The sequence below is a fragment of the Biomphalaria glabrata genome, chromosome 5 (assembly GCF_947242115.1).
Source record: "Biomphalaria glabrata chromosome 5, xgBioGlab47.1, whole genome shotgun sequence".
Taxonomy (NCBI): Eukaryota; Metazoa; Mollusca; class Gastropoda; family Planorbidae; genus Biomphalaria; species Biomphalaria glabrata.
Genome location: NC_074715.1, coordinates 30,954,141 through 30,977,041, shown reverse-complemented (window position 1 = coordinate 30,977,041; position 22,901 = coordinate 30,954,141). Strand labels below are relative to the sequence as shown.

The 22,901-nt window shown below is 34.9% G+C and overlaps 1 protein-coding gene across 1 annotated transcript; it reads right to left on the bottom strand.

Annotated features, from left to right (window-relative positions):
• Window positions 1-13,892: 13,892 nt before the first annotated feature.
• Window positions 13,893-21,861, bottom strand: LOC106075322 (40S ribosomal protein S20-like). Its single transcript, XM_056030510.1, has 4 exons — window positions 21,705-21,861; window positions 14,939-15,050; window positions 14,141-14,340; window positions 13,893-13,981 (listed from the first exon to the last, which is right to left on the bottom strand). The coding sequence occupies exons 1-4, from the start codon at window positions 21,705-21,707 to the stop codon at window positions 13,922-13,924; spliced, it is 375 nt and encodes a 124-aa protein (XP_055886485.1). The 5' UTR covers window positions 21,708-21,861; the 3' UTR covers window positions 13,893-13,921.
• Window positions 21,862-22,901: the final 1,040 nt, after the last annotated feature.

Genomic DNA, 22,901 nt, shown 5'->3' with positions numbered 1-22,901 from the left:
GTTGTCTACTTGGTTCAAATTCAGTAATATGTCTTTGTCTCCTGGGGCTGAGAATGCTGATGCAAAGTATTTGTTTAGAATGTTTGCTTTAGTTTCATTATCATTATGTATTATGTTATGTTCATCTTTTAATGGCGCTACTCCTGTTGTTTCCATTTTCTTAGACTTAATGTATGACCATAGGTTTTTGTTGTTGTCTTTAGATATTACATTGTTTATGTATTCACTCTGCAGCTGTCTGCTTACTTTTTGGGTTAAGTGTTTAATTTTAATTTTAATTTAATTAAGTTTAATTAACAGGAAATACATGCGCCTTTTATATAACACAAGGTCACGTTTATAAAATTAAACATTAATTAAATTTAATGAAGTCAAACCAACGATGGAATCGTCAATTAGGAGAGAAAGAGTTAAATACAAACACAAGTCACTGGTTTTATTGTTCACTTTCAGATCCGGAGCACAAACGTAAGGGGCAGTACTCTTATAATTTGTGCAACAATATCGGAATACACAATCAAATACGGCACAAGAAAATAATCTACAATCCAAATAAACAAATAGCTCTATTTCACCCTTTTTGTCCAATAACAATATATCTAAGCAATGTTGGCGGCCCACCAATCGCTTCCTTTACTAAAATGTTTGGTTTTAACTTTTACTTAGTCTCTTTATTTATTTACAGGCCTACCATGGAACTACTCATTCATTATCAAGCACATCTTTGTATAGTTTACTATCTATCTTGTAGGAGGGTAGCATAGACTAATGGCTTGCACAACAATCAATAATCACGTCACAGTTTTAAAAAATGAAAATCAACAAATAATGTAAGAGTTAGGACAACATCGTTCAAATACCTAGAGGGTGTAAGTAATAACTACCTCAGTACCTAGAGGGTGTAAGTAATAACTACCTCAGTACATAGAGAGTGTAAGTAATAACTACCTCAGTACCTAGAGAGTGTAAGTAATAACTACCTCAGTACCTAGAGGGTGTAAGTAATAACTACCTCAGTACCTAGAGAGTGTAAGTAATAACTACTTCAGTACCTAGAGAGTGTAAGTAATAACTACCTCAGTACCTAGAGAGTGTAAGTAATAACTACTTCAGTACCTAGAGGGTGTAAGTAATAACTTCCTCAGTACCTAGAGAGTGTAAGTAATAACTACCTCAGTACCTAGAGGGTGTAAGTAATAACTACCTCAGTACCTAGAGAGTGTAAGTAATAACTACTTCAATACCTAGAGAGTGTAAGTAATAACTACCTCAGTACCTAGAGAGTGTAAGTAATAACTACCTCAGTACCTAGAGAGTGTAAGTAATAACTACCCCAGTACCTAGAGAGTGTAAATAATAACTACCTCAGTACCTAGAGAGTGTAAGTAATAACTACCTCAGTACCTAGAGAGTGTAAGTAATAACTACCTCAGTACCTAGAGAGTGTAAGTAATAACTACCTCAGTACCTAGAGAGTGTAAATAATAACTACCTCAGTACCTAGAGAGTGTAAGTAATAACTACCTCAGTACCTAGAGAGTGTAAGTAATAACTACCTCAGTACCTAGAGAGTGTAAGTAATAACTACCTCAGTACCTAGAGTGTGTAAGTAATAACTACTTCAGTACCTAGAGAGTGTAAGTAATAACTATCTCAGTACCTAGAGAGTGTAAGTAATAACTACCTCAGTACCTAGAGAGTGTAAGTAATAACTACCTCAGTACCTAGAGAGTGTAAGTAATAACTACCTCAGTACCTAGAGAGTGTAAGTAATAACTACCTCAGTATCTAGAGAGTGTAAGTAATAACTATCTCAGTACCTAGAGGGTTTAAGTAATAACTATCTCAGTACCTAGAGAGTGTAAGTAATAACTACTTCAGTACCTAGAGAGTGTAAGTAATAACTACTTCAGTACCTAGAGAGTGTAAGTAATAACTATCTCAGTACCTAGAGAGTGTAAGTAATAACTACCTCAGTACCTAGAGAGTGTAAGTAATAACTACCTCAGTACCTAGAGAGTGTAAGTAATAACTACCTCAGTATCTAGAGAGTGTAAGTAATAACTACCTCAGTACCTAGAGAGTGTAAGTAATAACTACCTCAGTACCTAGAGAGTGTAAGTAATAACTACCTCAGTACCTAGAGAGTGTAAGTAATAAGTACCTCAGTACCTAGAGAGTGTAAATAATAACTACCTCAGTACCTAGAGAGTGTAAGTAATAACTACCTCAGTTCCTAGAGAGTGTAAATAATAACTACCTCAGTACCTAGAGAGTGTAAGTAATAACTACCTCAGTACCTATAGAGTGTAAGTAATAACTACCTCAGTACCTAGAGAGTGTAAGTAATAACTACCTCAGTACCTAGAGGGTGTAAGTAATAACTACCTCAGTACCTAGAGAGTGTAAGTAATAACTACCTCAGTACCTAGAGGGTGTAAGTAATAACTACCTCAGTACCTAGAGAGTGTAAGTAATAACTACCTCAGTACCTAGAGAGTGTAAGTAATAACTACCTCAGTACCTAGAGGGTGTAAGTAATAACTACCTCAGTACCTAGAGAGTGTAAGTAATAACTACCTCAGTACCTAGAGGGTGTAAGTAATAACTACCTCAGTACCAAAACGGAGTACCAAGTGGTGTTCTAGTTCAACGTATTGCTGATGTCTCATGACACAGAGACATGCTGAGAAGTGTGAACAAAAAATGTAACATTGTTATCGTTGTTAAAATAAGATATTTTGTGTCCAAGGAAAGGTCGATCCGAGTTGAGATTCACTGAGAGTAAATCTGCCAATGTTTTAGTCCCCTACTATTTCACTTAATGCCCTTGTCCTACACTTCGTTACATCTACATCATTATGTCACGTGACTATTTCAATCATCCACAAAAAAGAAGTTCAATATTTGTGTATTTTAAATTTCCCAAGACGTCATCATGACGGAGTCTGCCATCGATCCACGAACATCAGGGCATTACGTTGATATGTATCTGTTTTTTGGTCGTGCTAATATGACTTTTTTTTTACTGCACGTGTAATGTTGTCTTCCCTCATCAACAGCAGCTGTTGCCTTCTGTATGAACCTACGTCTATGTGTGGCTATGAACCATCGTCTATGTGTGGCTATGAACCATCGTCTATGTGTGACTATGTACCATAGTCTATGTGTGACTATGAACCATCGTCTATGTGTGGCTATGAACCATCGTCTATGTGTGGCTATGAACCATCGTCTATGTGTGACTATGAACCATCGTCTATGTGTGGCTATGAACCATCGTCTATGTGTGACTATGAACCATCGTCTATGTGTGACTATGAACCATCGTCTATGTGTAGTTATGAACCATCGTCTATGTGTGACTATGAACCATCGTCTATGTGTGGCTATGAACCATCGTCTATGTGTGACTATGAACCATCGTCTATGTGTGACTATGAACTAACGCAAGTGGAAAGTTCAATGGGAAGTACACCACAACTTGCTCACACTTTGACCAGCTCATGAAGAGCAATGCTTCTAAATAGTTTCAGAGCAACCAACAAACTGTACTGTTGACCGTTATAGCAAGTATCCGTAATATATAAAACACTAAACCATAATTTATAAATAGAAAAAAAAAACTAATAAAAATAAAGGTACATTTCTTATTCCTTATGCTAGAACAATTTCGTACAAATGTTCCTTCTTTCCTAGTGCCATTAGAGAATTGAATGGGTTGCCTGAATCAGCCAGGAAATCCAGTGACTTAGCAGAGTTTAACTCATTGATTAACATGCATAACTAGATTGACACATGAAATACGTAGGACGTAATTATCTTCCTTGAAGTAAACATGAAGTTAAGGGACTGTTCAAGTGAACAACCAAACTACAGAATGGACGATTTGTTTATTTCCCGCCTTTTGGTGTCCTACATGTTATTCATGGACCAATATTTCTGGAACAACACAGGGTCGGCGATTATCAGTACGAGAACCACTAGTGTAGATCAATATCGCTTGCGTCTGTTGGATGACAATTCAGAGTCTATATTTAGCTACAGCGTAGACAGAAATAGCAACTTTGTGTTTCTTCTTTTCAAAAGCCCTCTAGATTTACAGATGGAAATGGAAAGAGGTAACTAAATTTAGACTGACTGTGTATTAGATGGGCGTTGAGTGACAGCCGGGTAAGACATGGCCTTAGCTTGAGGAGACGTCTTCAGAGTTGGGGGGGGGGGAGTTAGGATAGGGGCGGAAGTGGGAGGAAGGGGTGGGTAGAGAAAGGGATCACAGAGCTTCCAATGTGTCCAGTTCAACAATCATTTGTATACAACACGTATGTAGAAGTTTGAACGAACGCGAGCTCAATAATACAAACACATGTAGGTGTCGAAGAAGGCAGACGTGTTCAACAGCACATCCATACAAATGCACTTTAGCGCACTACGGCTTATTGAGCCCCACTTGAGCTATTACATTGTCAATGCGTAGCGGCCAACAATTAGAAAGTATTGGGCTGTCGATGTAGTAGAGATACTGGTAACTCAGGTTTTGGAGCTTGTCTCGTTGTCCTAATTATTTCTACTTGGCAATGAATGTAATTAAAAACTAAACAAGAAAAAAAAAAAAAACTTAAATAAAAGACCATACCTACTTTATATAACCTATAACCTATATATATAACCGATTTTTTTTCTCTAAATAACTAATGAATTTTAGACAATGGAACATTTTTAAAACCCTCTAGCCCCCCCCCCCTTTAGAAAGAATCCTGGTTAAGCGAATGTATAAATCTACTAGACTTTATAATACTCCAATGATAGGCCTTTAACGATGCGAAAAATTAATTTTCCTGAACACTAATTGATTCAACTCTTCAATGACAGCGGAAATACCCGAAGAAGTTTAGTTCAAGAGAAACATTTGCTCGTTTTCTAGACAAATTTAAATCTATTGCTTTTTTTTTACTTTGAAAAATGATAACTTCAAACTCGAGTTTTCCTCATGTGGCAAACGAGCTAATAATTCTTTTCCCAACAATATATATCAACTGTCAAATTTTTAGGAAAATCATTAGAACCTTTTTCGAGAACCGTGTCCACACTGTTTTGCCCACTCCGAATGTGCGAATTCAATAAATAGGCCTATATACATGTATATCAAAGGGTGATGGATGCAGGTCCATTTGTTTTCTGTTCCAAGCGTTTGAGACTCTAATGGTATGTCCTGAGACTCTAATGGTATGTCCTGAGACTCTAATGGTATGTCCTGAGACTCTAATGGTATGTCCTGAGACTCTAATGGTATGTCCTGAGACTCTAATGGTATGTCCTGAGACTCTAATGGTATGTCAAGAGACTCTAATGGTATGTCCTGAGACTCTAATGGTATGTCCTGAGACTCTAATGGTATGTCCTGAGACTCTAATGGTATGTCCTGAGACTCTAATGGTATGTCAAGAGACTCTAATGGTATGTCCAGATTGACTCAGTTGACGTTGCACTCATCAAGTCTGATAATTTGTCAATTTGAGATCTGGATTCTAGGTAGAAAAAAAAATCTTCAAAAAAATTAGTCTAATTTTACGCAGCCCCCCCCCCCTCCACACACACACACACTCACAAAGAACATTATTAATAAGTAAGTAACAACTAAAAATGTAATAAACTATACAAAATGTCAGATTTTTTACAATCAAGGTCTTATATATGGTTAACTAAAAATGTCCACTAAAACTAATACAAATAAATACCCAGTGGTATATATTTGTTTTTCTTAAATAAACTCAGCCCAGACAAAAGGCACATATCTTACCGAACGGAAACCGGAAACAATAAACTAGCGATTAAATCATGACACTCTAAGCATTGTGCGTAAGGGTTATAAACCAGTATTCTGTATTATACTAATATATATGGCCAACTTATAGAAACAATTATGTTAATGTATGCTACACAATGAAAGATGTAGGCTACAAGCTCGATAACTGGAATGAACTGTTACTGTTGATTTTAGTTCATCATTTTAAACAATGCACAAGTTGCACACGAACTACATTCTAATGGTAGCTGGTCAACTTGTGTTTCGTATTCTGTATCAGTACTTAGTAGATCTAAACAGAACATTCTGTCAGGTCCAAAAACATTTGAATAACTCTGTATACACAGACGCATATAGAGCATACATCATTGATTTTTACCTATGCCGAATATATATATATATATATATAATATAAATAAATAAATAAATAAATAAATATATATATAGTCCTAGATGGTTTCTTGATATAACGGCTTGATTTTATTTGGTTCCTTATTTTTTGTGAACATTAGGAACATTTTAGTTAACATATGTACATTGCAAATTGTGCTCTGTTTTGTTACTTAGACGCTTACATCCTCAAGACCAGCAACAAAGTAAGAGCATATATATTCTATTAAAAAGGTTATTTATTGAAAATTGACAATTCTGACATTTTTCTATATTATCATATGAGTAGACTACATTACAGGTGCCTGGTCGTGTGGTAGTTGCGCTTGACGTCGTTATAGTATCTCGAGGATCCCGGGTTCATACCCTGCCCACTACCATCCACCGTCGTCCTGCTGGAGGTTTGGGCTAGGATGTAGATTATCTTCAACTCTGGAAGAACTACAACTAGGCCTACATAGAAAACATTGTATAAACATGTATATCACTGACGTAATAATAACGCCTGCCGGAAAGGGATTGTTTCCGCCTAATTTGCATTTTCCACCTTACTTTAAGTTGCCTCTCTTGACAAGTGTTCAATGTTATTCCTACTCTAGTGTTATCGCCCCTTATACGCAAGCAGACGTGGGACGTCGCGCACCCCGTATGAGCGAGCTGACGACGTCACTAGGCAAATATGGGAAGAGACATCGGACGTCTTATAACGGTATGTCAACACTATGTTCAATAAATCTTTTTTCCCACTCGAGTTGGAAACACTAATGGTATTACCCACACGCATCAGTTTGCAATAACCCGACCACACCAAATCAGAATAACCTTTGTTACGTCAGCGTGGGCCTAAGATGTATTTTGTGTAGGTTGTCGAATGTCAATGGAAGCAATATCCCCTGATGATAGTAAGCCTAGACAGAAAAAAAAAATAAAAGAAATCGACTTTACCGATGAGACTACAAGAGTTGGTCTAATATTATTTAGGCCTACTAAAAAGATCGTAGGTCACTATTGATTAGCAGAGATATGTATGTTTATCAGCAAAGACTACACGCGTATCCACTAGCTTGTAAAGCTGAGAGAGTGAGCAATTTTTTATATTGTCCCATTTTAAAAGGTGGATCGGTTTCCCCCCCACCCCCCTCCCATCTAGGACATTTTGCACATCTTTACTATCAACTCAGGACTTTAATTAATTTTAATTTAAGGCAGACAGAAGGGGGGGGGGGCTTCTCTAAAGACATCAATAAGTAGCACATTTAATTATATTAGTATCAAATTACTCAATATGGTAAATCTAACAATTTACTATAGCACTAGATATTCGTACTTAATTCTTCTACTGAGCACAACAGCCTTACATATAGGCCTACTGGCTGTCGATCAGCCCTAATACCTGAACGACTTAGCGATAGTGATGACAAAGATTGACAATTTATTAGCCGACATAAAACAACTGTATTTCAAGCCGACAACTAAACTCGCCCACTCGGGCCAATAGCTCGAGTTCTAGGAGAAAGATCGCAGAATCGCCCAAACTCCACGCAGTGTTTACGTTACTAGATAGAACTATTTTCTCTAGTCCAAACTCACAGCAGTCAAATGCGGTCATCATGCCATTTAGAAGTGTAATACTTCAGCAGAATACGCTTGTTAATTAAGAGCGAAATTATGAGAGTGGAGGTGAAGGCGGTACACAGAGCTGCCTACACACACACACATAACATTCCCAAACCAACAACACACACACACACACGTATCGCCTACATAAGAAACTGTCCTCTGAGACTACGTTAAGAGGTGTGAAGAGCAAGCACTTGTCTCATAGATCTAGATCTTAATCCTAATCCCATTTGTGTCTCCGTTACTGCTGGTCCACTTGTGAATGGGTCGCCCATTGAGCCAGCAGCCGTGAGAAGAACAGCCCACGCTTTTTTAGAGCTTGTACGATATTTTAAATCTAGAGATTTTGTTGACTGATCGAAGTCATCTTCTGGCCACTCCCACGTTTTGTTGACTCTGTAATCTTTGTTACAGAAAGCCATTCCATTAATTGGTTTTACATTCCGTGACTAGGTATTGGGAATGCATTTCTTCTGGTCAGTGCGGTTCTCTCATTATCTCTGGCACTGATGACATGCTAATGGCGGAGTCCTTCTGTTCCAGCCCCACCTTCATCACCTCTCCCATTACGTGAGCAGTTTAATGTACCGACACCTGAGGATATTTTTTTAACCTAATTAATGTCACGCATCACAACGTCCCTGACACTGTCCAGAGCTGGCCATTTTTTTCTATGAGTGATATGTTGCACTGATGACCTAATATCAGTCAGAGGTCAGAAAGTGCGCGTTTGTTTGCTTGTCCTTGACATCATGCTATGAGCTCTCTTTTAATAAGTGAATCAGATTTAGAGCCTTAGACTTAGGGCCTTTATGTATACATAAAATCTTATTACATAAACTGCAACCCGTGACTGAATCTGCCACCGAGGCTGGGGTATCGCTTACGTCTCCTACGTACGAAATAAGTTGACCATACTGGGCTGTAGACGGCTAATTTTTTTTACTAGCATCAAAATTTAAATTTCCAAGAAATAAAAAAGATAACATATAGATCTAGAAAGATAAAGTTGATGAAGAAATCAATATCTGTCTCTACTAAGTCAAGGTCATTCCAAACTAGGCCAGTTAATAATACCAATAGGAAGATTTTTTAAGCATTAGGATGGTCATCTGAGGAATTATGGAGGTTTGGGGGTCAACAGAGAAACCACTGCAATTCGACTTGTTTTTTATTATCATAACGCTTGTAAAAATATGCACACAAAATATTATATTTATTTTTAGTAATTATTTAGATATTAGCTCTTTAATGTGCTGGTACTGGCAGAAAGGTCACCTATTAAGGTTGTGCTGCCGAGTCGCTGATTCATGCCCTGGCTTATATTTGTATGATAGTTCTATTTACCATAATTTGTGCTTTGTTGGCTATTCATTGTAAGAAATCTGCAAATTTATTTCATTCAACATGTACAAGCAGTGAGGCCAAAACTACAATCTGACAAAATTGCACGATCTCTTTATATACCAGTATATATATATATATATATATATATATATATATATATATATATATATATATATATATATATATATATATATATATATATATATATATATATATAATTTAGATTTAGTTTAAATTTTAAGGTATAATTATTCAATAACTAGAAAAAAAAAACAGTTTTTTTTGGCACAAGTTTATGCAGCAAGGGAGATTACAATGAGATTGGTTTGTGCATGACAAAATCGTCTACTTCCCTTTTTTTAACGCAATAAACTTATTCATATCTTTCACGAAATTCGACTTACAATTTGTAAATTACTATAACAAACCATTATAACGATAGCATATGAAATATACGTTCCTACCTGTTTTTTTAAATTTTAAAACTTTTTAAAAATGTTTTTCTCAAATAGGTGTCCAAGTATTGTTTGTTTGCAATGTATTAGCTTTTTATGGCCCATCTTACCAGACTAAAGCGCCTCTAAAGTCTTCCGATGGTTCCACTATATTAACTAGCAAAGCGGATATAGTAAATCAGTGGACAGAACACTACTTGGTGACAAAAGGTAGGTATCGGAGGAATCGCTGGCAAATATGGCAATGATACAAAGCACCTGGCTCTGATGGACTTCCGGCTAAAATATTTCAAATGAGAGGTGTCGCCCTAACCGAGAGGCTAACAGACTTATTCGCTGCATGCTGGGAGAAGTGCGTGGTCCCATCTAAACTTCGAGATGACGTTATCATATCCCTATACAAAAAGGGTGACAAGTCTAACTGCTCCAACTATCGAGACATTACACTTGTCAGTAGCAGGAAAGTTTATTGCTCGAGTCTTGCTTGACTGACTAACCCACTCTTTAGTGGACGGGGTGCTATCTGACAATGTTGGCCGGTAGAGGTACTTATACATTTTGCGACGATTACAAGAAAAATGCAAAGAGCAGAACCTAAAAAATATACACTGCCTTTGTAGACCTAACCAAGGCTTTCGACACGGTCAGTCGCGATGGCCTATGAATGATTCTGACTAGGCTCTGATGCCCACCTACGTTTCTATCAATTCTTAAGCAGTTTCATTTGGGAGAATAGTGCCAGATGAGACACAATGGCGACTTGTCTGATCACCTACTAATAGAAAATGGCACAAGGCAGGGTTGTGTACTTTATTCGCTCTCTTCTTTGGCGTAATGCTGGGTCAAATGAGACAGCGATTGCATGAAGGCATCTACGTCATGTTTCGCTCAGACGGCAATGTTTAATTATCCCATATAAAAAAAAATATAGAAATTATCATGACAGAGCTTCTCTATGCCGATGATTGCTAGCTCACAGGGAACATGGTCTCCAGATCGCGGTCAACAAACGGCGCCTCTCGGTTTATTTATAAACCTCGGGAAAACAGAAGTCACGTTCCAGAAGTCACCCAATAATACCTACTCACCCCCTAGATCATTAGCGTAGCATCCATGGTGGGCCCACAGCCTGTGGAGTAGAAACAAAGGGGTCCATGACTCTTTAACTAGTGGGGGCCCACGTGAGAACTTACAGATGATACTTTAAGAATTAATTTTTCGACACAACTGCTAATTATCAATTTTCTCCAAACTCCACAACCTGTTTCTCTTTTTTCTGTATTTAAAATGTGTCAGCTCTTCTTACATTTCTCACTTTACTGGAAATTTAAACTGAGTCTGAAATGTGAGTTTCTCCTGTTAACAAAACAGTTGAGATTCTAAAACTCTTGTATTCGAGCCAATGAATTAGATACTTTAAAATTGTGTCAAACACTCATTTAGGACGACAGCGTCCTTGTAAGTCTTCACCACATTATTTTGATTTCTTTATTGTGTAAAAAAAAATGTTAATGTAATCATTAGAACAGAAAAAAAAAAAGAAAGAAATCTCAACCAATAAAAAAAATTACCCGGTACATTAATATTTAGCAAGCAACTGGGGAGCAGATTTATAGCCTAACAAAGATCTAGATTCTAAAACAGGGGTGGGCAACCTTTTTGTATCGAGGGCCGCATTTTTATAAAATTTGGGGATGGAGGGCCGCATGTGTATATACTATTTAGAAGGATACTGTAGTTTTTTTTAAATTTTTGTCTTTTTTTTTCCACGCTCCACGTTAAGGAATTACAAGAGTTAGCAATTTTTAAAATTAATTTTACGATTTTTAAAAAATTGCTGTCGTCAATTTATATCACAATATCCCCACAAATACACAGTTGTACTTAATGTGCAGTATTTTACTTTTGGAACTGTGAAACTATCTTACTTGTTATTACCGTTGTGACTGCTGTCAAATTACAGTCAGTTAAAGACCAGTAGTTATACTTGTTTAGTTTCCACACACAAAAAAAAGCTTGTTCACTGAATGAGACAATATATGTTCCGGTAGTTAAATGACGGAACGAGCGAAACTTGCCCTTGTGGAGCATCACCAGAGAATGTCCTTCAATTGTGCAAACTAAATCAAGCGATCCGAACAAGACTCTGGCCCCAAAGCCCTCCTATAGAACCAAAACTATTCGGAGAACTGTCTGATATGGAGACCACTGCGTGGTTCATCTCAGATATAGGATTACTGATCTGAACGCTTGAACGTGTAAAATGAGAACTGAGAAAAAGATGTGTACACAAATTGTGTGAACAGCAGCACATTTTTAAAAAAGTGTGTACAGCTTCTGGCACCCATAAGTCTCCCGTGGAAGTACTGACTGGAGCTTCTTCTAAGAGTCATGTCCTCTGAGGCTGAATCAGCCTCTGCGCTAAATGGTGAACTGATGGTATTGAAAACTGGTTCTTGGCGTCTTTAAATTTGCTTTTATAAATTGCAAAATTAAGGAATCTAAATAAGTGTTGTACTTTTAATCATTTCACTAGAAATAGTTTCACCTTTCACCAAAGGAAAATGACACAAATTATTTTCTTTTGCTTGCTTGTAGAAATGGGAAAGCCTTGTTTGAAAAGATTTAAAACGCATTTACATTTCCTACTTGACAGTTTCACCTATGCAAAAGGGCCCATTGCAATTATAAAACACATGAAATCTGTCTAGAAATATTGGTAACAAGGTCACAGTCAATGTCCTTCAAGTCAAACATAACAATTTCATCCGTGAGATTTTATATTGTTCTCGTTTGCCTTACCCATGCTAAGATAGCGGATACATTGGATTGTTTTGTTTCTAAATCGGAACTACCTGTGGTTAACACCCCTAACTCTACTAAGTCTAATTACTATGTTATGTTGATTACTAATATGTTGAAATTTTATGCAGCTTCGTGCAAACTTTCCTGTTTAGAGTTTATGGTTGGGATATTTTTACTCAGTCAAAGATCGAGCTGCATCAGTTATTAACCATATTGTTCCAAGCATACCCAACATTCAACACAGTTCTTCATAGCATTGAATAAATACTGATCAGAGATTGTGTCTTGAATTGAGTGTATAACCAATAAGCATAATCTTCGTTTACTTGACATTTTTTTTATAATGAGACAGTTTCAATAGTTTATATAGATATTATTTTTAATACATTTGCATTTTTATATGTATATACTGTGGGCGCACCTGATTTATGTAGGTGACGGCGGGCCGCAATTTGCCCACCCCTGTTCTAGAAGATAGGTGTCCAAATTGATCGTGGAATAGTGTCTTTCTCTGACCAATGCTTAGTATTTGGTTCATAGTTCTTAAAAAAATGTTAACACCATTACATTTATACAAAAACATTATCATGCAATAGTGTCTTTTGGAAATGAATGCCTGTGCATTAGCTGTGGTCGGAACGATGTCGCCCACACATCAGTTTCCCCCTCTCCACACAACTGATCTGATACTTTATTTGTTTGTAAAATGTTTTACATGTTTCGGATGTTCCTTCAGAGTTGAAGATAATTACTTCCTAGTCCAAACCTCCCGCAGGACGACGGGGGATGGGAGCGGGCAGGGTTTGAACCCGGGACCATCGATAAATCTGAACGACAATCCAGCGTGCAAACCGCACGACCAGGCAGCCATCCAATATTATTGTTTAACAATTACAATATGTTAGTATTGTATATATATATATCGGGTACATACATATGCAAGGTGGTCATCAAGGGACGTTTTAACAAGATTCATATATTTTGTGTACCGGTACTAAAGCTGTTAACACAAGAATTACTTGAAACACCTAGTAGCTGCAGCACTTAAAGGATAATTAGAATTATTCGATAACATTGTTCTGCTTATTGTTGAGCACAAAATTTTAAGTGCAGTCAACGTTGCTATATGAATTATGGAAAATGAGCAGCAAAACCTTTATTAAGATCTAAGTAAATGTACTCAATTGTTTTGTCTCATTCAGGGGAGAACTGCCCCCCCCCCTTTGAAGACAACAGGTCTATGTATATCATGCGTAGAAAGAAAAGTTTAATCAATCTTGATAAAACCATAATCAACAGCACTTTATGTTCAAATATGGTCGTACTTTTATTATTAATTAACACAGTACATAAGCCTCTGGAGCCTTTTCTTAACTCATAGCATACCCATGTTTCATTGATTGGGATATGCATACATTTCAAAACAAATTGATTTAAAACAAAGGACAAAAGTAAAAGAACAAATAACATTAACAATACAACTTTTATTTAGAACAATTTATGCAGCATCTGCAATGGTGACTTCAACTTCCACACCAGGTTCAATAGAAATGGAAGTCTGTGGCATCAGTTAAGAATCATAAATGTGCAAAGCAAAAAAAAAAAAAAAAAAAATCACCTGATGATAAATTGCTTTTTTGCATACTGGTACCTTCATAAACATTTTGTTTCCCAGTTTTAAAAAGTTAAAATACTATATTAAGTTATAAAAGGATACAATTTGCTTGACAATTTCAGATGGACTGTGCAAATCAATGATACGTTTGTGAATTCTCATTTGGTATCTGTCCCAGGTCTTTGAACCCTCACCACAAGGAGTCTTACGAGTAGTGATACGCAGTACTTTGGTTGGCATGCGCACTGGGCCCTTTACTTTCAGATTCTTCTCTTTGGCTCCCTTGATAAGATCAGCACATACTAGTAAAGAAGGAGAAAGCAATTATAAATCACTAGCATTGAGCATTTAAACATTTGCATGGTTTCGTTCTTTGAAAAGAAAAAACATCTACCTGTCCAGAAAAATTTGTTTCACAGAACTCTACAATGAAATTTAATACTGATGTGATAATTTGTTTTGCATCACTGGCACAGCAACCGAATACAAGCTTCAAAGTGCTATTATTGTAACCAATACCAATTTTTATGACAACTGAGATAACTATCTGTGCCCACTGCTTTTTATTATGCACAACTTCTCGAATAATTATGTAAATTGATTTATATCCTCTATTCTATCAGGGTAGTCATATATAATTATAGTCATAAACCAAGCTTATCTAAAGGGAAGAACACATTTATAATCACATATCTCAAATATCTCCCTTTTCAATATCAAACAAAATTAGATAATTGCCACTATTTAATTGACTAATGGTTACAGTTTTAAAAATTCATCCATATTTTCTTAGAAACAATTAATAATTGTGCAAAGTTTCAACTTGATCAGAGATTGGGAAGTGGGAGAAATAATGTGAATCAGACAAATATACACATTTGTAAAAAAAAAAATACAAACCTTTTTCCAAACTTTTAACAACTCTACTTGTCAGAGTGATGCGAATTCTGTGTATGGGAGCTTCTTCACCAGAAGTTTTCAAAGCACTATCTTTAGTGTAGTTTGTTGAAGTCTGTAACAAATAATGAAATTAGAAAAACTTTCAACTTAGACTAAGACTGTGCCTAAGATGAACATTAAAAGAAATAATGAAACAAAAATTTGTAGGAAAAAAATGAAACGTGCAAATATCACCAGTACCACACAGACTTTAAAACCTAGTTGAAGTCATTTTATCTATTGTAGATCTAGATCTAATCCGTCTTAAATCTAGATCTGGATTCTACCTCCAGATCAATATTATAATCCAAAATCTAATATAAAACATGAAAGGAACAAAATTCTGTCTCAGTTCTTAAAAGAGTCAACTGTGAATGCATTTGTGAAATTATTTATTTCCTAGGTACACGAGTAGGTCTAGACTTCACAAGACATTTACAGTCTAAATCAGAACTATTTTAGATCTAAAATTCTATATCTAGGTGACTTCCATGAAGAATGTGGTTCATTCTAATAAATCATGCTTAAAGGGAATAAAGTGCATGTACTGTGAAAGTGTCGCAGGTTGTGAGATATGAAACTGGTTGATTTAGGTTCAAAATGGAGGCTTGTGTGATCGGAACTAGCAATAAGAATAACGGAAAAATTTGAAATGTATACCAAAATCTAGATTCAATCTACTAGAAACCTGGATTGCAAAATAAAATAGTAGTGGGCAAACCTGGGAACAAAAATTGGAACCCCTTGAAATCAGGATTTCTAGGCTTTCTTGTCTTGTAAATTTAGCACCCCTGGATGCCTAATGCAGCACATTCAAATCTTAGCCTAAAGTTAAATACGCAAGTCATGTAATTTTGGTTATATGTCTAGAAATTTATCTAGGTATCTAGAGTTATAATAATCTACATTTAGAATTTAGTCCTAGATAGGCCATCCAGTATCGCAGAAAAAAAGATTATAAATCAAATTTCAAACAGTTTTATAGCTCATCTATAGCCAATTCTATATTATAGTTCTTTTTTTCTCCAGTATTGACAATTGCAGTGGATTTTAATTGAAAATAACCACATATTTTGGTTCAATCAAATCTTTCACATCATTGATGATGCCAATAGATGTGAATAGTTTGTAACATGACTAAGCCCAGCCAATCCTCTTGTCCCCACTGGTTATAAAAATGTGTCAAATAAATTATTCTTTAGTTGTTTATTTAAGTTTATTAATAAATTTAGCCATAGAAACAATTATGTTGATTGAGTACTAGTATTTAACTATAAATTTTTAGTCATTTTGTTATTAGGACATTAGAATTAGATCAAATTATTGCTGGGAAACGGGGATAGTCATGAACATATTTTTGTTATTTAAAATACTATTACATATAATGTTAAAACAAAAATCACAGGAATATTAATTTTAGTGTATCTTACAATGGTGATATAAATTCACAGTGACAATGTTGAATGTAAGACAAGACAAAATAAATATCCAGATGATAGATCTTGTCAGAGGGAGGTATGGCGAGAGTGAATATGTAACTGATATTTTGGTTTGATAGTTAGATCTATATCCCCTTGTTTATACACTCCCAGGTTAAGAATGTGTAAAGTTTTGCACATGTAAAGAAGGATTTAATCTTTGTTGAATGTGCAAGAGAGTGTGTTAGGCAGTGAGGTCTTGCTCCCAGTCCAGGAAGGTTGGACGGTCACTTACTGGACTGGTGTTTTGTATTATTTCTTGAGTGATATAATTGTGTGCTTTATTTGATATTTAAGTGTTTGTTATTCATGGATAGCTGGAGCTGAAGTATATTGAGTATTAATTGTTCTTTTACATAACCACTAGCGAGCCAAGCAATAATAAGAACCTGACAGATCTAAATTTAAGCCATAACTATAACTAAGCATAATGCCATAATCTTAAGAATTTAAGTTCAAAGTTGCCTTAACTCAATGAGTGCGGAGCGTCTATCCCATACACGGTCTGTCTGCCCCTAAACGCACGGAACGTCTATCCCATAGATGTTCTTACCCTACCTTTGTTTCGTTGCATTTTTAAATTAAAATTTTTAACTAACAACAGTGGAACTATTTTTACTTTATAAAAAATTTATACTTCTATGAATTGTAATAATGAAGATCTTGAAAGATTTGGCATAGGATGAAGCAGACTTGGACATTATTAGCATTTAGATTTAGATCTAGTATTGCCTTATATGCTTAGGCCTTAGCCTTAGACTAGGGCTAGGTCTTGAATGTAGATCAAGGTTGACTAGATCTATGCTTTTATCTTTACACCTTTGTAGATTCCTATAGATCTAAGCCTAAGATAAATGAAAACAACATAAATGGCAGATCTAAATCCAATATTCATCCACCATGCTGGGCCTTTTCTTGGTATATTTTCTAGCAATTTTTTTTAGTATTGCTTTTTGGTAAAAAAACATCACCATCACTATACTGGTTCAAGTTGCACTCCAAAAGGTTTACTACTACATAAAAGTAAAATATAAAACTATTCTAAATCCATAATTTATCACAAAGTAACAGTAATAATGATCTATTAGATGTCTAAATCTTAGGTAAAATGAATTAGGATTTTTATTGTCCTTCATCTAGTTAGAGATTTAGGCTTTGATCTGTCGCTAGCCTATGTCTTGCACTGGTCTAGTATTAGAATGAAAGATATTCTAGGCAAATAAAAAGAAGACAAATCTAGATCTATATCCCATTGATTCAAATGTACATAATATTTGAGTGCATTTGGTTGATAGATTTAGTACTTGTATCTATTGTTATTGGTAGTAATGAAAAGCGCAATAATTTTCACTTTTTTTCTGACTAAAAAACCAGGTAAAAATAATAATATAATCAATGATTCATCATCTTTTATTGACTGTTTTATCACATTTCTTTTTGAAAATGCTGTAAATAGTCTAAATATGCTGTTTCAACAGTAATACAAAGAACAAAATCTAACTTTAGGTCTCAAAAGTTCTAAAGTTGGCATCCATTTTTTTTCTGAGTGTAATATTATTTAGATTATAATTTGTATCTTATATTTAAATAGAAAGATGTTTACATTTTCACATTCTCCATTCATTTACCTTTACTTTGATACCAAATATGTTACTATAGCATCATTGGTACTTCAATAATAAATTTTTGTTTTAGAAATGTTTGGAACATTTTTTTTTTTAGTAGCATTTTTTTTTTAAAAAACAACAACACCGCAGTAAATGAGTTAACAAACTTAATAAGTTAAATCTAGATCTAGAATAATCTAGATTTAACATGAGTGTCAAAGCTCAAAGTGTCAAAAGCCTAGCCTAGGCTAGTAGGCAAGTTATGTGAGGCCACAGCCAGGGAAGGCTTACAAATCAGCTTACTCGAGACTGATTCAGCTGTCATCATTTCACTCTTTTTGAGTCAATTAAGAGATGCAGTTTTGAGTCAACTGTCATTAAGTTTGAATGCGCTTGTGACAGTTTGACTGACTTTTTAATAATCATACAGTCACATGATAGTCAGATAGTGTAACATAGATCTAGACAAAGACGTCACTAGACTGACTAGTCAATGATACTAATGACTAAGTCAAGTAAGTCTAATAAAAAATGTCACTAATCTTCACGAATGATTTACTAGACTAGACTCTATATTTATAATATTAGAGTAAAGGATGGTTATCTGACACCCGGGTTTTGTCTCGCATATCGGCCACCTCGATGTATTATTATTAAATCTTCTTTATTTGAATGTTTACTACCCAACTTTCGCATAAATATTGAGCATGGACTATTTTGTCACACTTCCGACATGTACAACCCAGACTCTCCTTTCCCACTTAAACATGTAAATAGGGGGTGGCCCACAAGTTTTACCTTTTCTGAATAAGAAAACATATCGTCATATGACGCTATTCATCAAAGGGAAATAACTTGACACAGTAAATATGGGGAAATAAACAAATTGTTATTGTTTTTTTTTTAAACATTTACAAGAATAATTTTGTTGTTACTTAAAATAATATAGTACAAAATTTATATTTAAGTTATGTATGTGTTCTTGTGTGTGTTTGTTACATGTTTCACAAAAAAAAATTCATAACATATTTATAAAAAAAAAGTTAATGTGGTGTATGCAAAATGTATAACCATTTATTTTAAACCATTTAATATGCAACAAATATGTACAAATGTTATAGCACTTAAGTGCACATCTGTATACAATAATAAATTGGCATCAATGGGCAGCTGAAAAAAAAAAAGTCATAACAGCAATATCATTCAAGCCTACAATTATTGATCGACCAGGTGCGCTAAATGGCCATTGTGTGAAACATCAACATTCTAAGACCTAAGAGATTGTCAAAATCAAAAGAGTATACTACATGAAGTCTCCCCCCCCCCCTCCCTTTTTTCCACGTCTCTTAAGCATACCATTACACGCTCTAAAAAAAAAAAAGCAGGTGAGTGAGAGAGAGAGCAGGAGACTAGTAATTATCTGACTGGTACCAAAAAGGCTAAGGTGAGACAGGCACGCACTGCGCTAGTGGAGCTGTGCTACGGGGAAAAAAAAGTGCCCCGTAGGTAGACTAGAGAGAATACTCCTCTTCTCCCCCCCAACAGAGGCGATTTTTTCCCCTAGCTAGGTACTTCGATAAAAATTTCAAAATGATCACAATGCAATGGAACCTATTTAGTTAGAACTTGAGAAATGCTTTCCAATGATACCAATTTTATATTGCTGAGTTAATTGTGAGGGAAGTTATTAAATTTTTAGTGGCCAAAAATGAGCCTTCTTTAGCCTTTGTAAATAAAAAAAAAAATCTGTGACCGAAACAACTGACAGTTGAACTTAAATTAACTGTATTATAAAAAGTCTTAAAGATATGGAGTTGAAACTTCACACTCTTTTACATTAACCAGTATTCTGTTAAAATAAATTTAAAAAATAAGACCAAGCAATAAAATCTTTGAAAAAAAGTTAATATATAAAAAAGCCTTCGACAAAAAATAAAACTTTGTCATCATATGAGCCCAAAAGTCACAAATAAAACAAAGCAGAGATCTGTATTGTGTTTTATTTTGTTTAATTAAAATTCTACTGTATTTAAATAGCTATTTATATGCATCAGATAGATAATTCTTATAAATTATAAATGAAAATAGCACTGCGCAGAAAAATATTTCCTAAAATTTAAAGACTATAAGTTTCATAAACTTCATAAAAAAACAGTTTTAACCTTTTTGTAGAGCCTTAATTTAAATGCTTTAAAAATTAGATTGTAAATGAAAAATTTCTTGCTTCGGACAATAAAATAAAAAAGAAACCTTGCGATTTTTTTAGAAGTTATTAAAAGATTTTTTACTTGAATTTTTGTGCAATAATAGCTCATCATTTTAAAAATATAATGTACTCATTTATTAACTATTAATTTACATGTATATTAATAGAAAAAAACAACAACAGAAAAAAAAATTAATTATTAGTTCGCTGAGCTAAAGATATGAAAAAAAAATTGTAATATTTAATATTATTTTTTAAAGTAATTAAACTTTTACTTTAAAATTTGCAGATTACAAAGTCATTATAATAAAGACACATTCCCTCTCCATAATCTAGCATTCAAACACTATAAAAGTTAATCTAAATGAAAAATTCCTATGTGTGCTTCTAAAAAAAGCTCGTGATAGACAGAAATTGACCATTTCCAGTAAATCACAGTGTTGGTTGTTACTAAAAATAGATTTTAACCATCAACTTTGAAAATTAATATCTAAAGAGTGCGCCAAGCTACAAAGTTCAAACTTAGCACACATATATATATTAACATGCTAAATTCAATAGAATTAGTGAGATTGTTGTAACCATTTAACAGATTGGCTTCAAAAGCAAATAAAAATGATCTCCGATATCTTATGTTTACAAAAAGTAATCATAATTAGTCCTCAAATCAAATACAATATGCTAAAACTTTGATGGAAATGACCACCCCTAAAAAAAGGGTAAAATGTGCTGACACACTTTTCAGCCATTTTTTGGGAGAAAAAAAAATGGATCTAGGTCAGTTTATCGAAGTACCTACCCTAGCATGACCAACTAGGCTAGGCCCAAAGTAGTGGCTGTGATGTGACGTCAGTTAAAAGCCAAGAATAAAAGCGTGGAGCGTGGGAAAAGTGATAATATGGCTTGTGTCGTTGCGCTAATGTACAGAATAATAAAATTAAGGATGAAATGTCTTAATAATAACATGTTTAATATATAGAAGACATCTATTTCCTTTGAAGTGTCCGATAAATCTCCAAACCGGCCAACAACTTTTACAGAGACAAAAATCATGACGAAAACATTTACGCATCAGAAATCCCAACCTACCCCTCTTCACATCAGATCTAATTTTAACTATGCGTAGTGATACATTACAAAATAGTTGAAAATAGCTATATTTTTATAGACAAAAGGATGACAAATTCATTGACACCATCAGTTTATTCATAGGTTAGACCATTACGGAGTTATGAATTTTGAAACTTAAAAATGGCCGGAGAATGGCTTAGCGTGTCCGACAACCATGCTTTACTTGACTTTACTAATCATGTCGAGCTCAGAATGATAGTAATTACTAAATTAGTAATATATCTAAAAATGATAATCGTCATCATTCTAGAGTCAAGAATAAAACTAAATCTATACCTAGACTTTTCTAGTATCAAAATATTTACCATTTTAGCTTTATTCTGGCCGACTTATTCAAAGTAGGAAATATTTCTCTGAACAGCGGTGAGCCAGCTACTTGCTCCAGACACACGCGGAGAGAAAAGGAACTTAAAATCTCGTCTTCCGTCGGATGAAGAAACTTTTTTTTTTTTAGTGGTCAAAATATTATGGTCCATACCTTCTTTCTTTAAAAAACAAAACAAAAAATGCTCTTAAAATATTTGGTTTCCTAAATGAACTTGAATTAATGCTTTATATTTCAGTATTATTTAAATAACTGAACATATTTTCGGGGAGGGTTTTGAGGGGTGAATTTTTTTCATATATATATATATATATATATATATATATATATATATATATATATATATATATATATATATATATATATATATATATATATATATGTATGTATGTATGTATGTATGTATGTATGTGTGTGTGTGTGTGTGTGTGTGTGTGTGTGTGTGTGTGTGTGTGTGTGTGTGTGTGTACACACGTAATTAATCTTCATTACATTCTGACCTTCACATCATCTGCCCTATAGATTATAGATCACAAGGTCTGAAGGAGGAACTTTATTTTTTTTGTGTGTGTGTGTGTGTGTGTGTGTGTGTGTGTGTGTGTGTGTGTGTGTGTGTGTGTGTGTGTGTGTGTGTGTGTGTGTGTGTGTGTGTGTGTGTGTGTGTGTGTGTGTGTGTGTGTGTGTGTGTGTGTGTGTGTGTGTGTGTGTGTGTGTGTGTGTGTGTGTGTGTGTGTGTGTGTGTGTGTGTGTGTGTGTGTGTGTGTGTGTGTGTGTGTGTGTGTGTGTGTGTGTGTGTGTGTGTGTGTGTGTGTGTGTGTGTGTGTGTGTGTGTGTGTGTGTGTGTGTGTGTGTGTGTGTGTGTGTGTGTGTGTGTGTGTGTGTGTGTGTGTGTGTGTGTGTGTGTGTGTGTGTGTGTGTGTGTGTGTGTGTGTGTGTGTGTGTGTGTGTGTGTGTGTGTGTGTGTGTGTGTGTGTGTGTGTGTGTATATATACACGTAATTAATCTTCATTACATTCTGACCTTCACATCATCTGCCCTATAGATTATAGATCACAAGGTCTGAAGGAGGAACTTTATTTTTTTTTTTTACATTCTGGCCCTCCATTTTTTCGGACGTTTTTTGCGGCCTAGTGAAATTATTCCTGGAAATAGTGGAAAAACAGTAGAAACCCCGTCC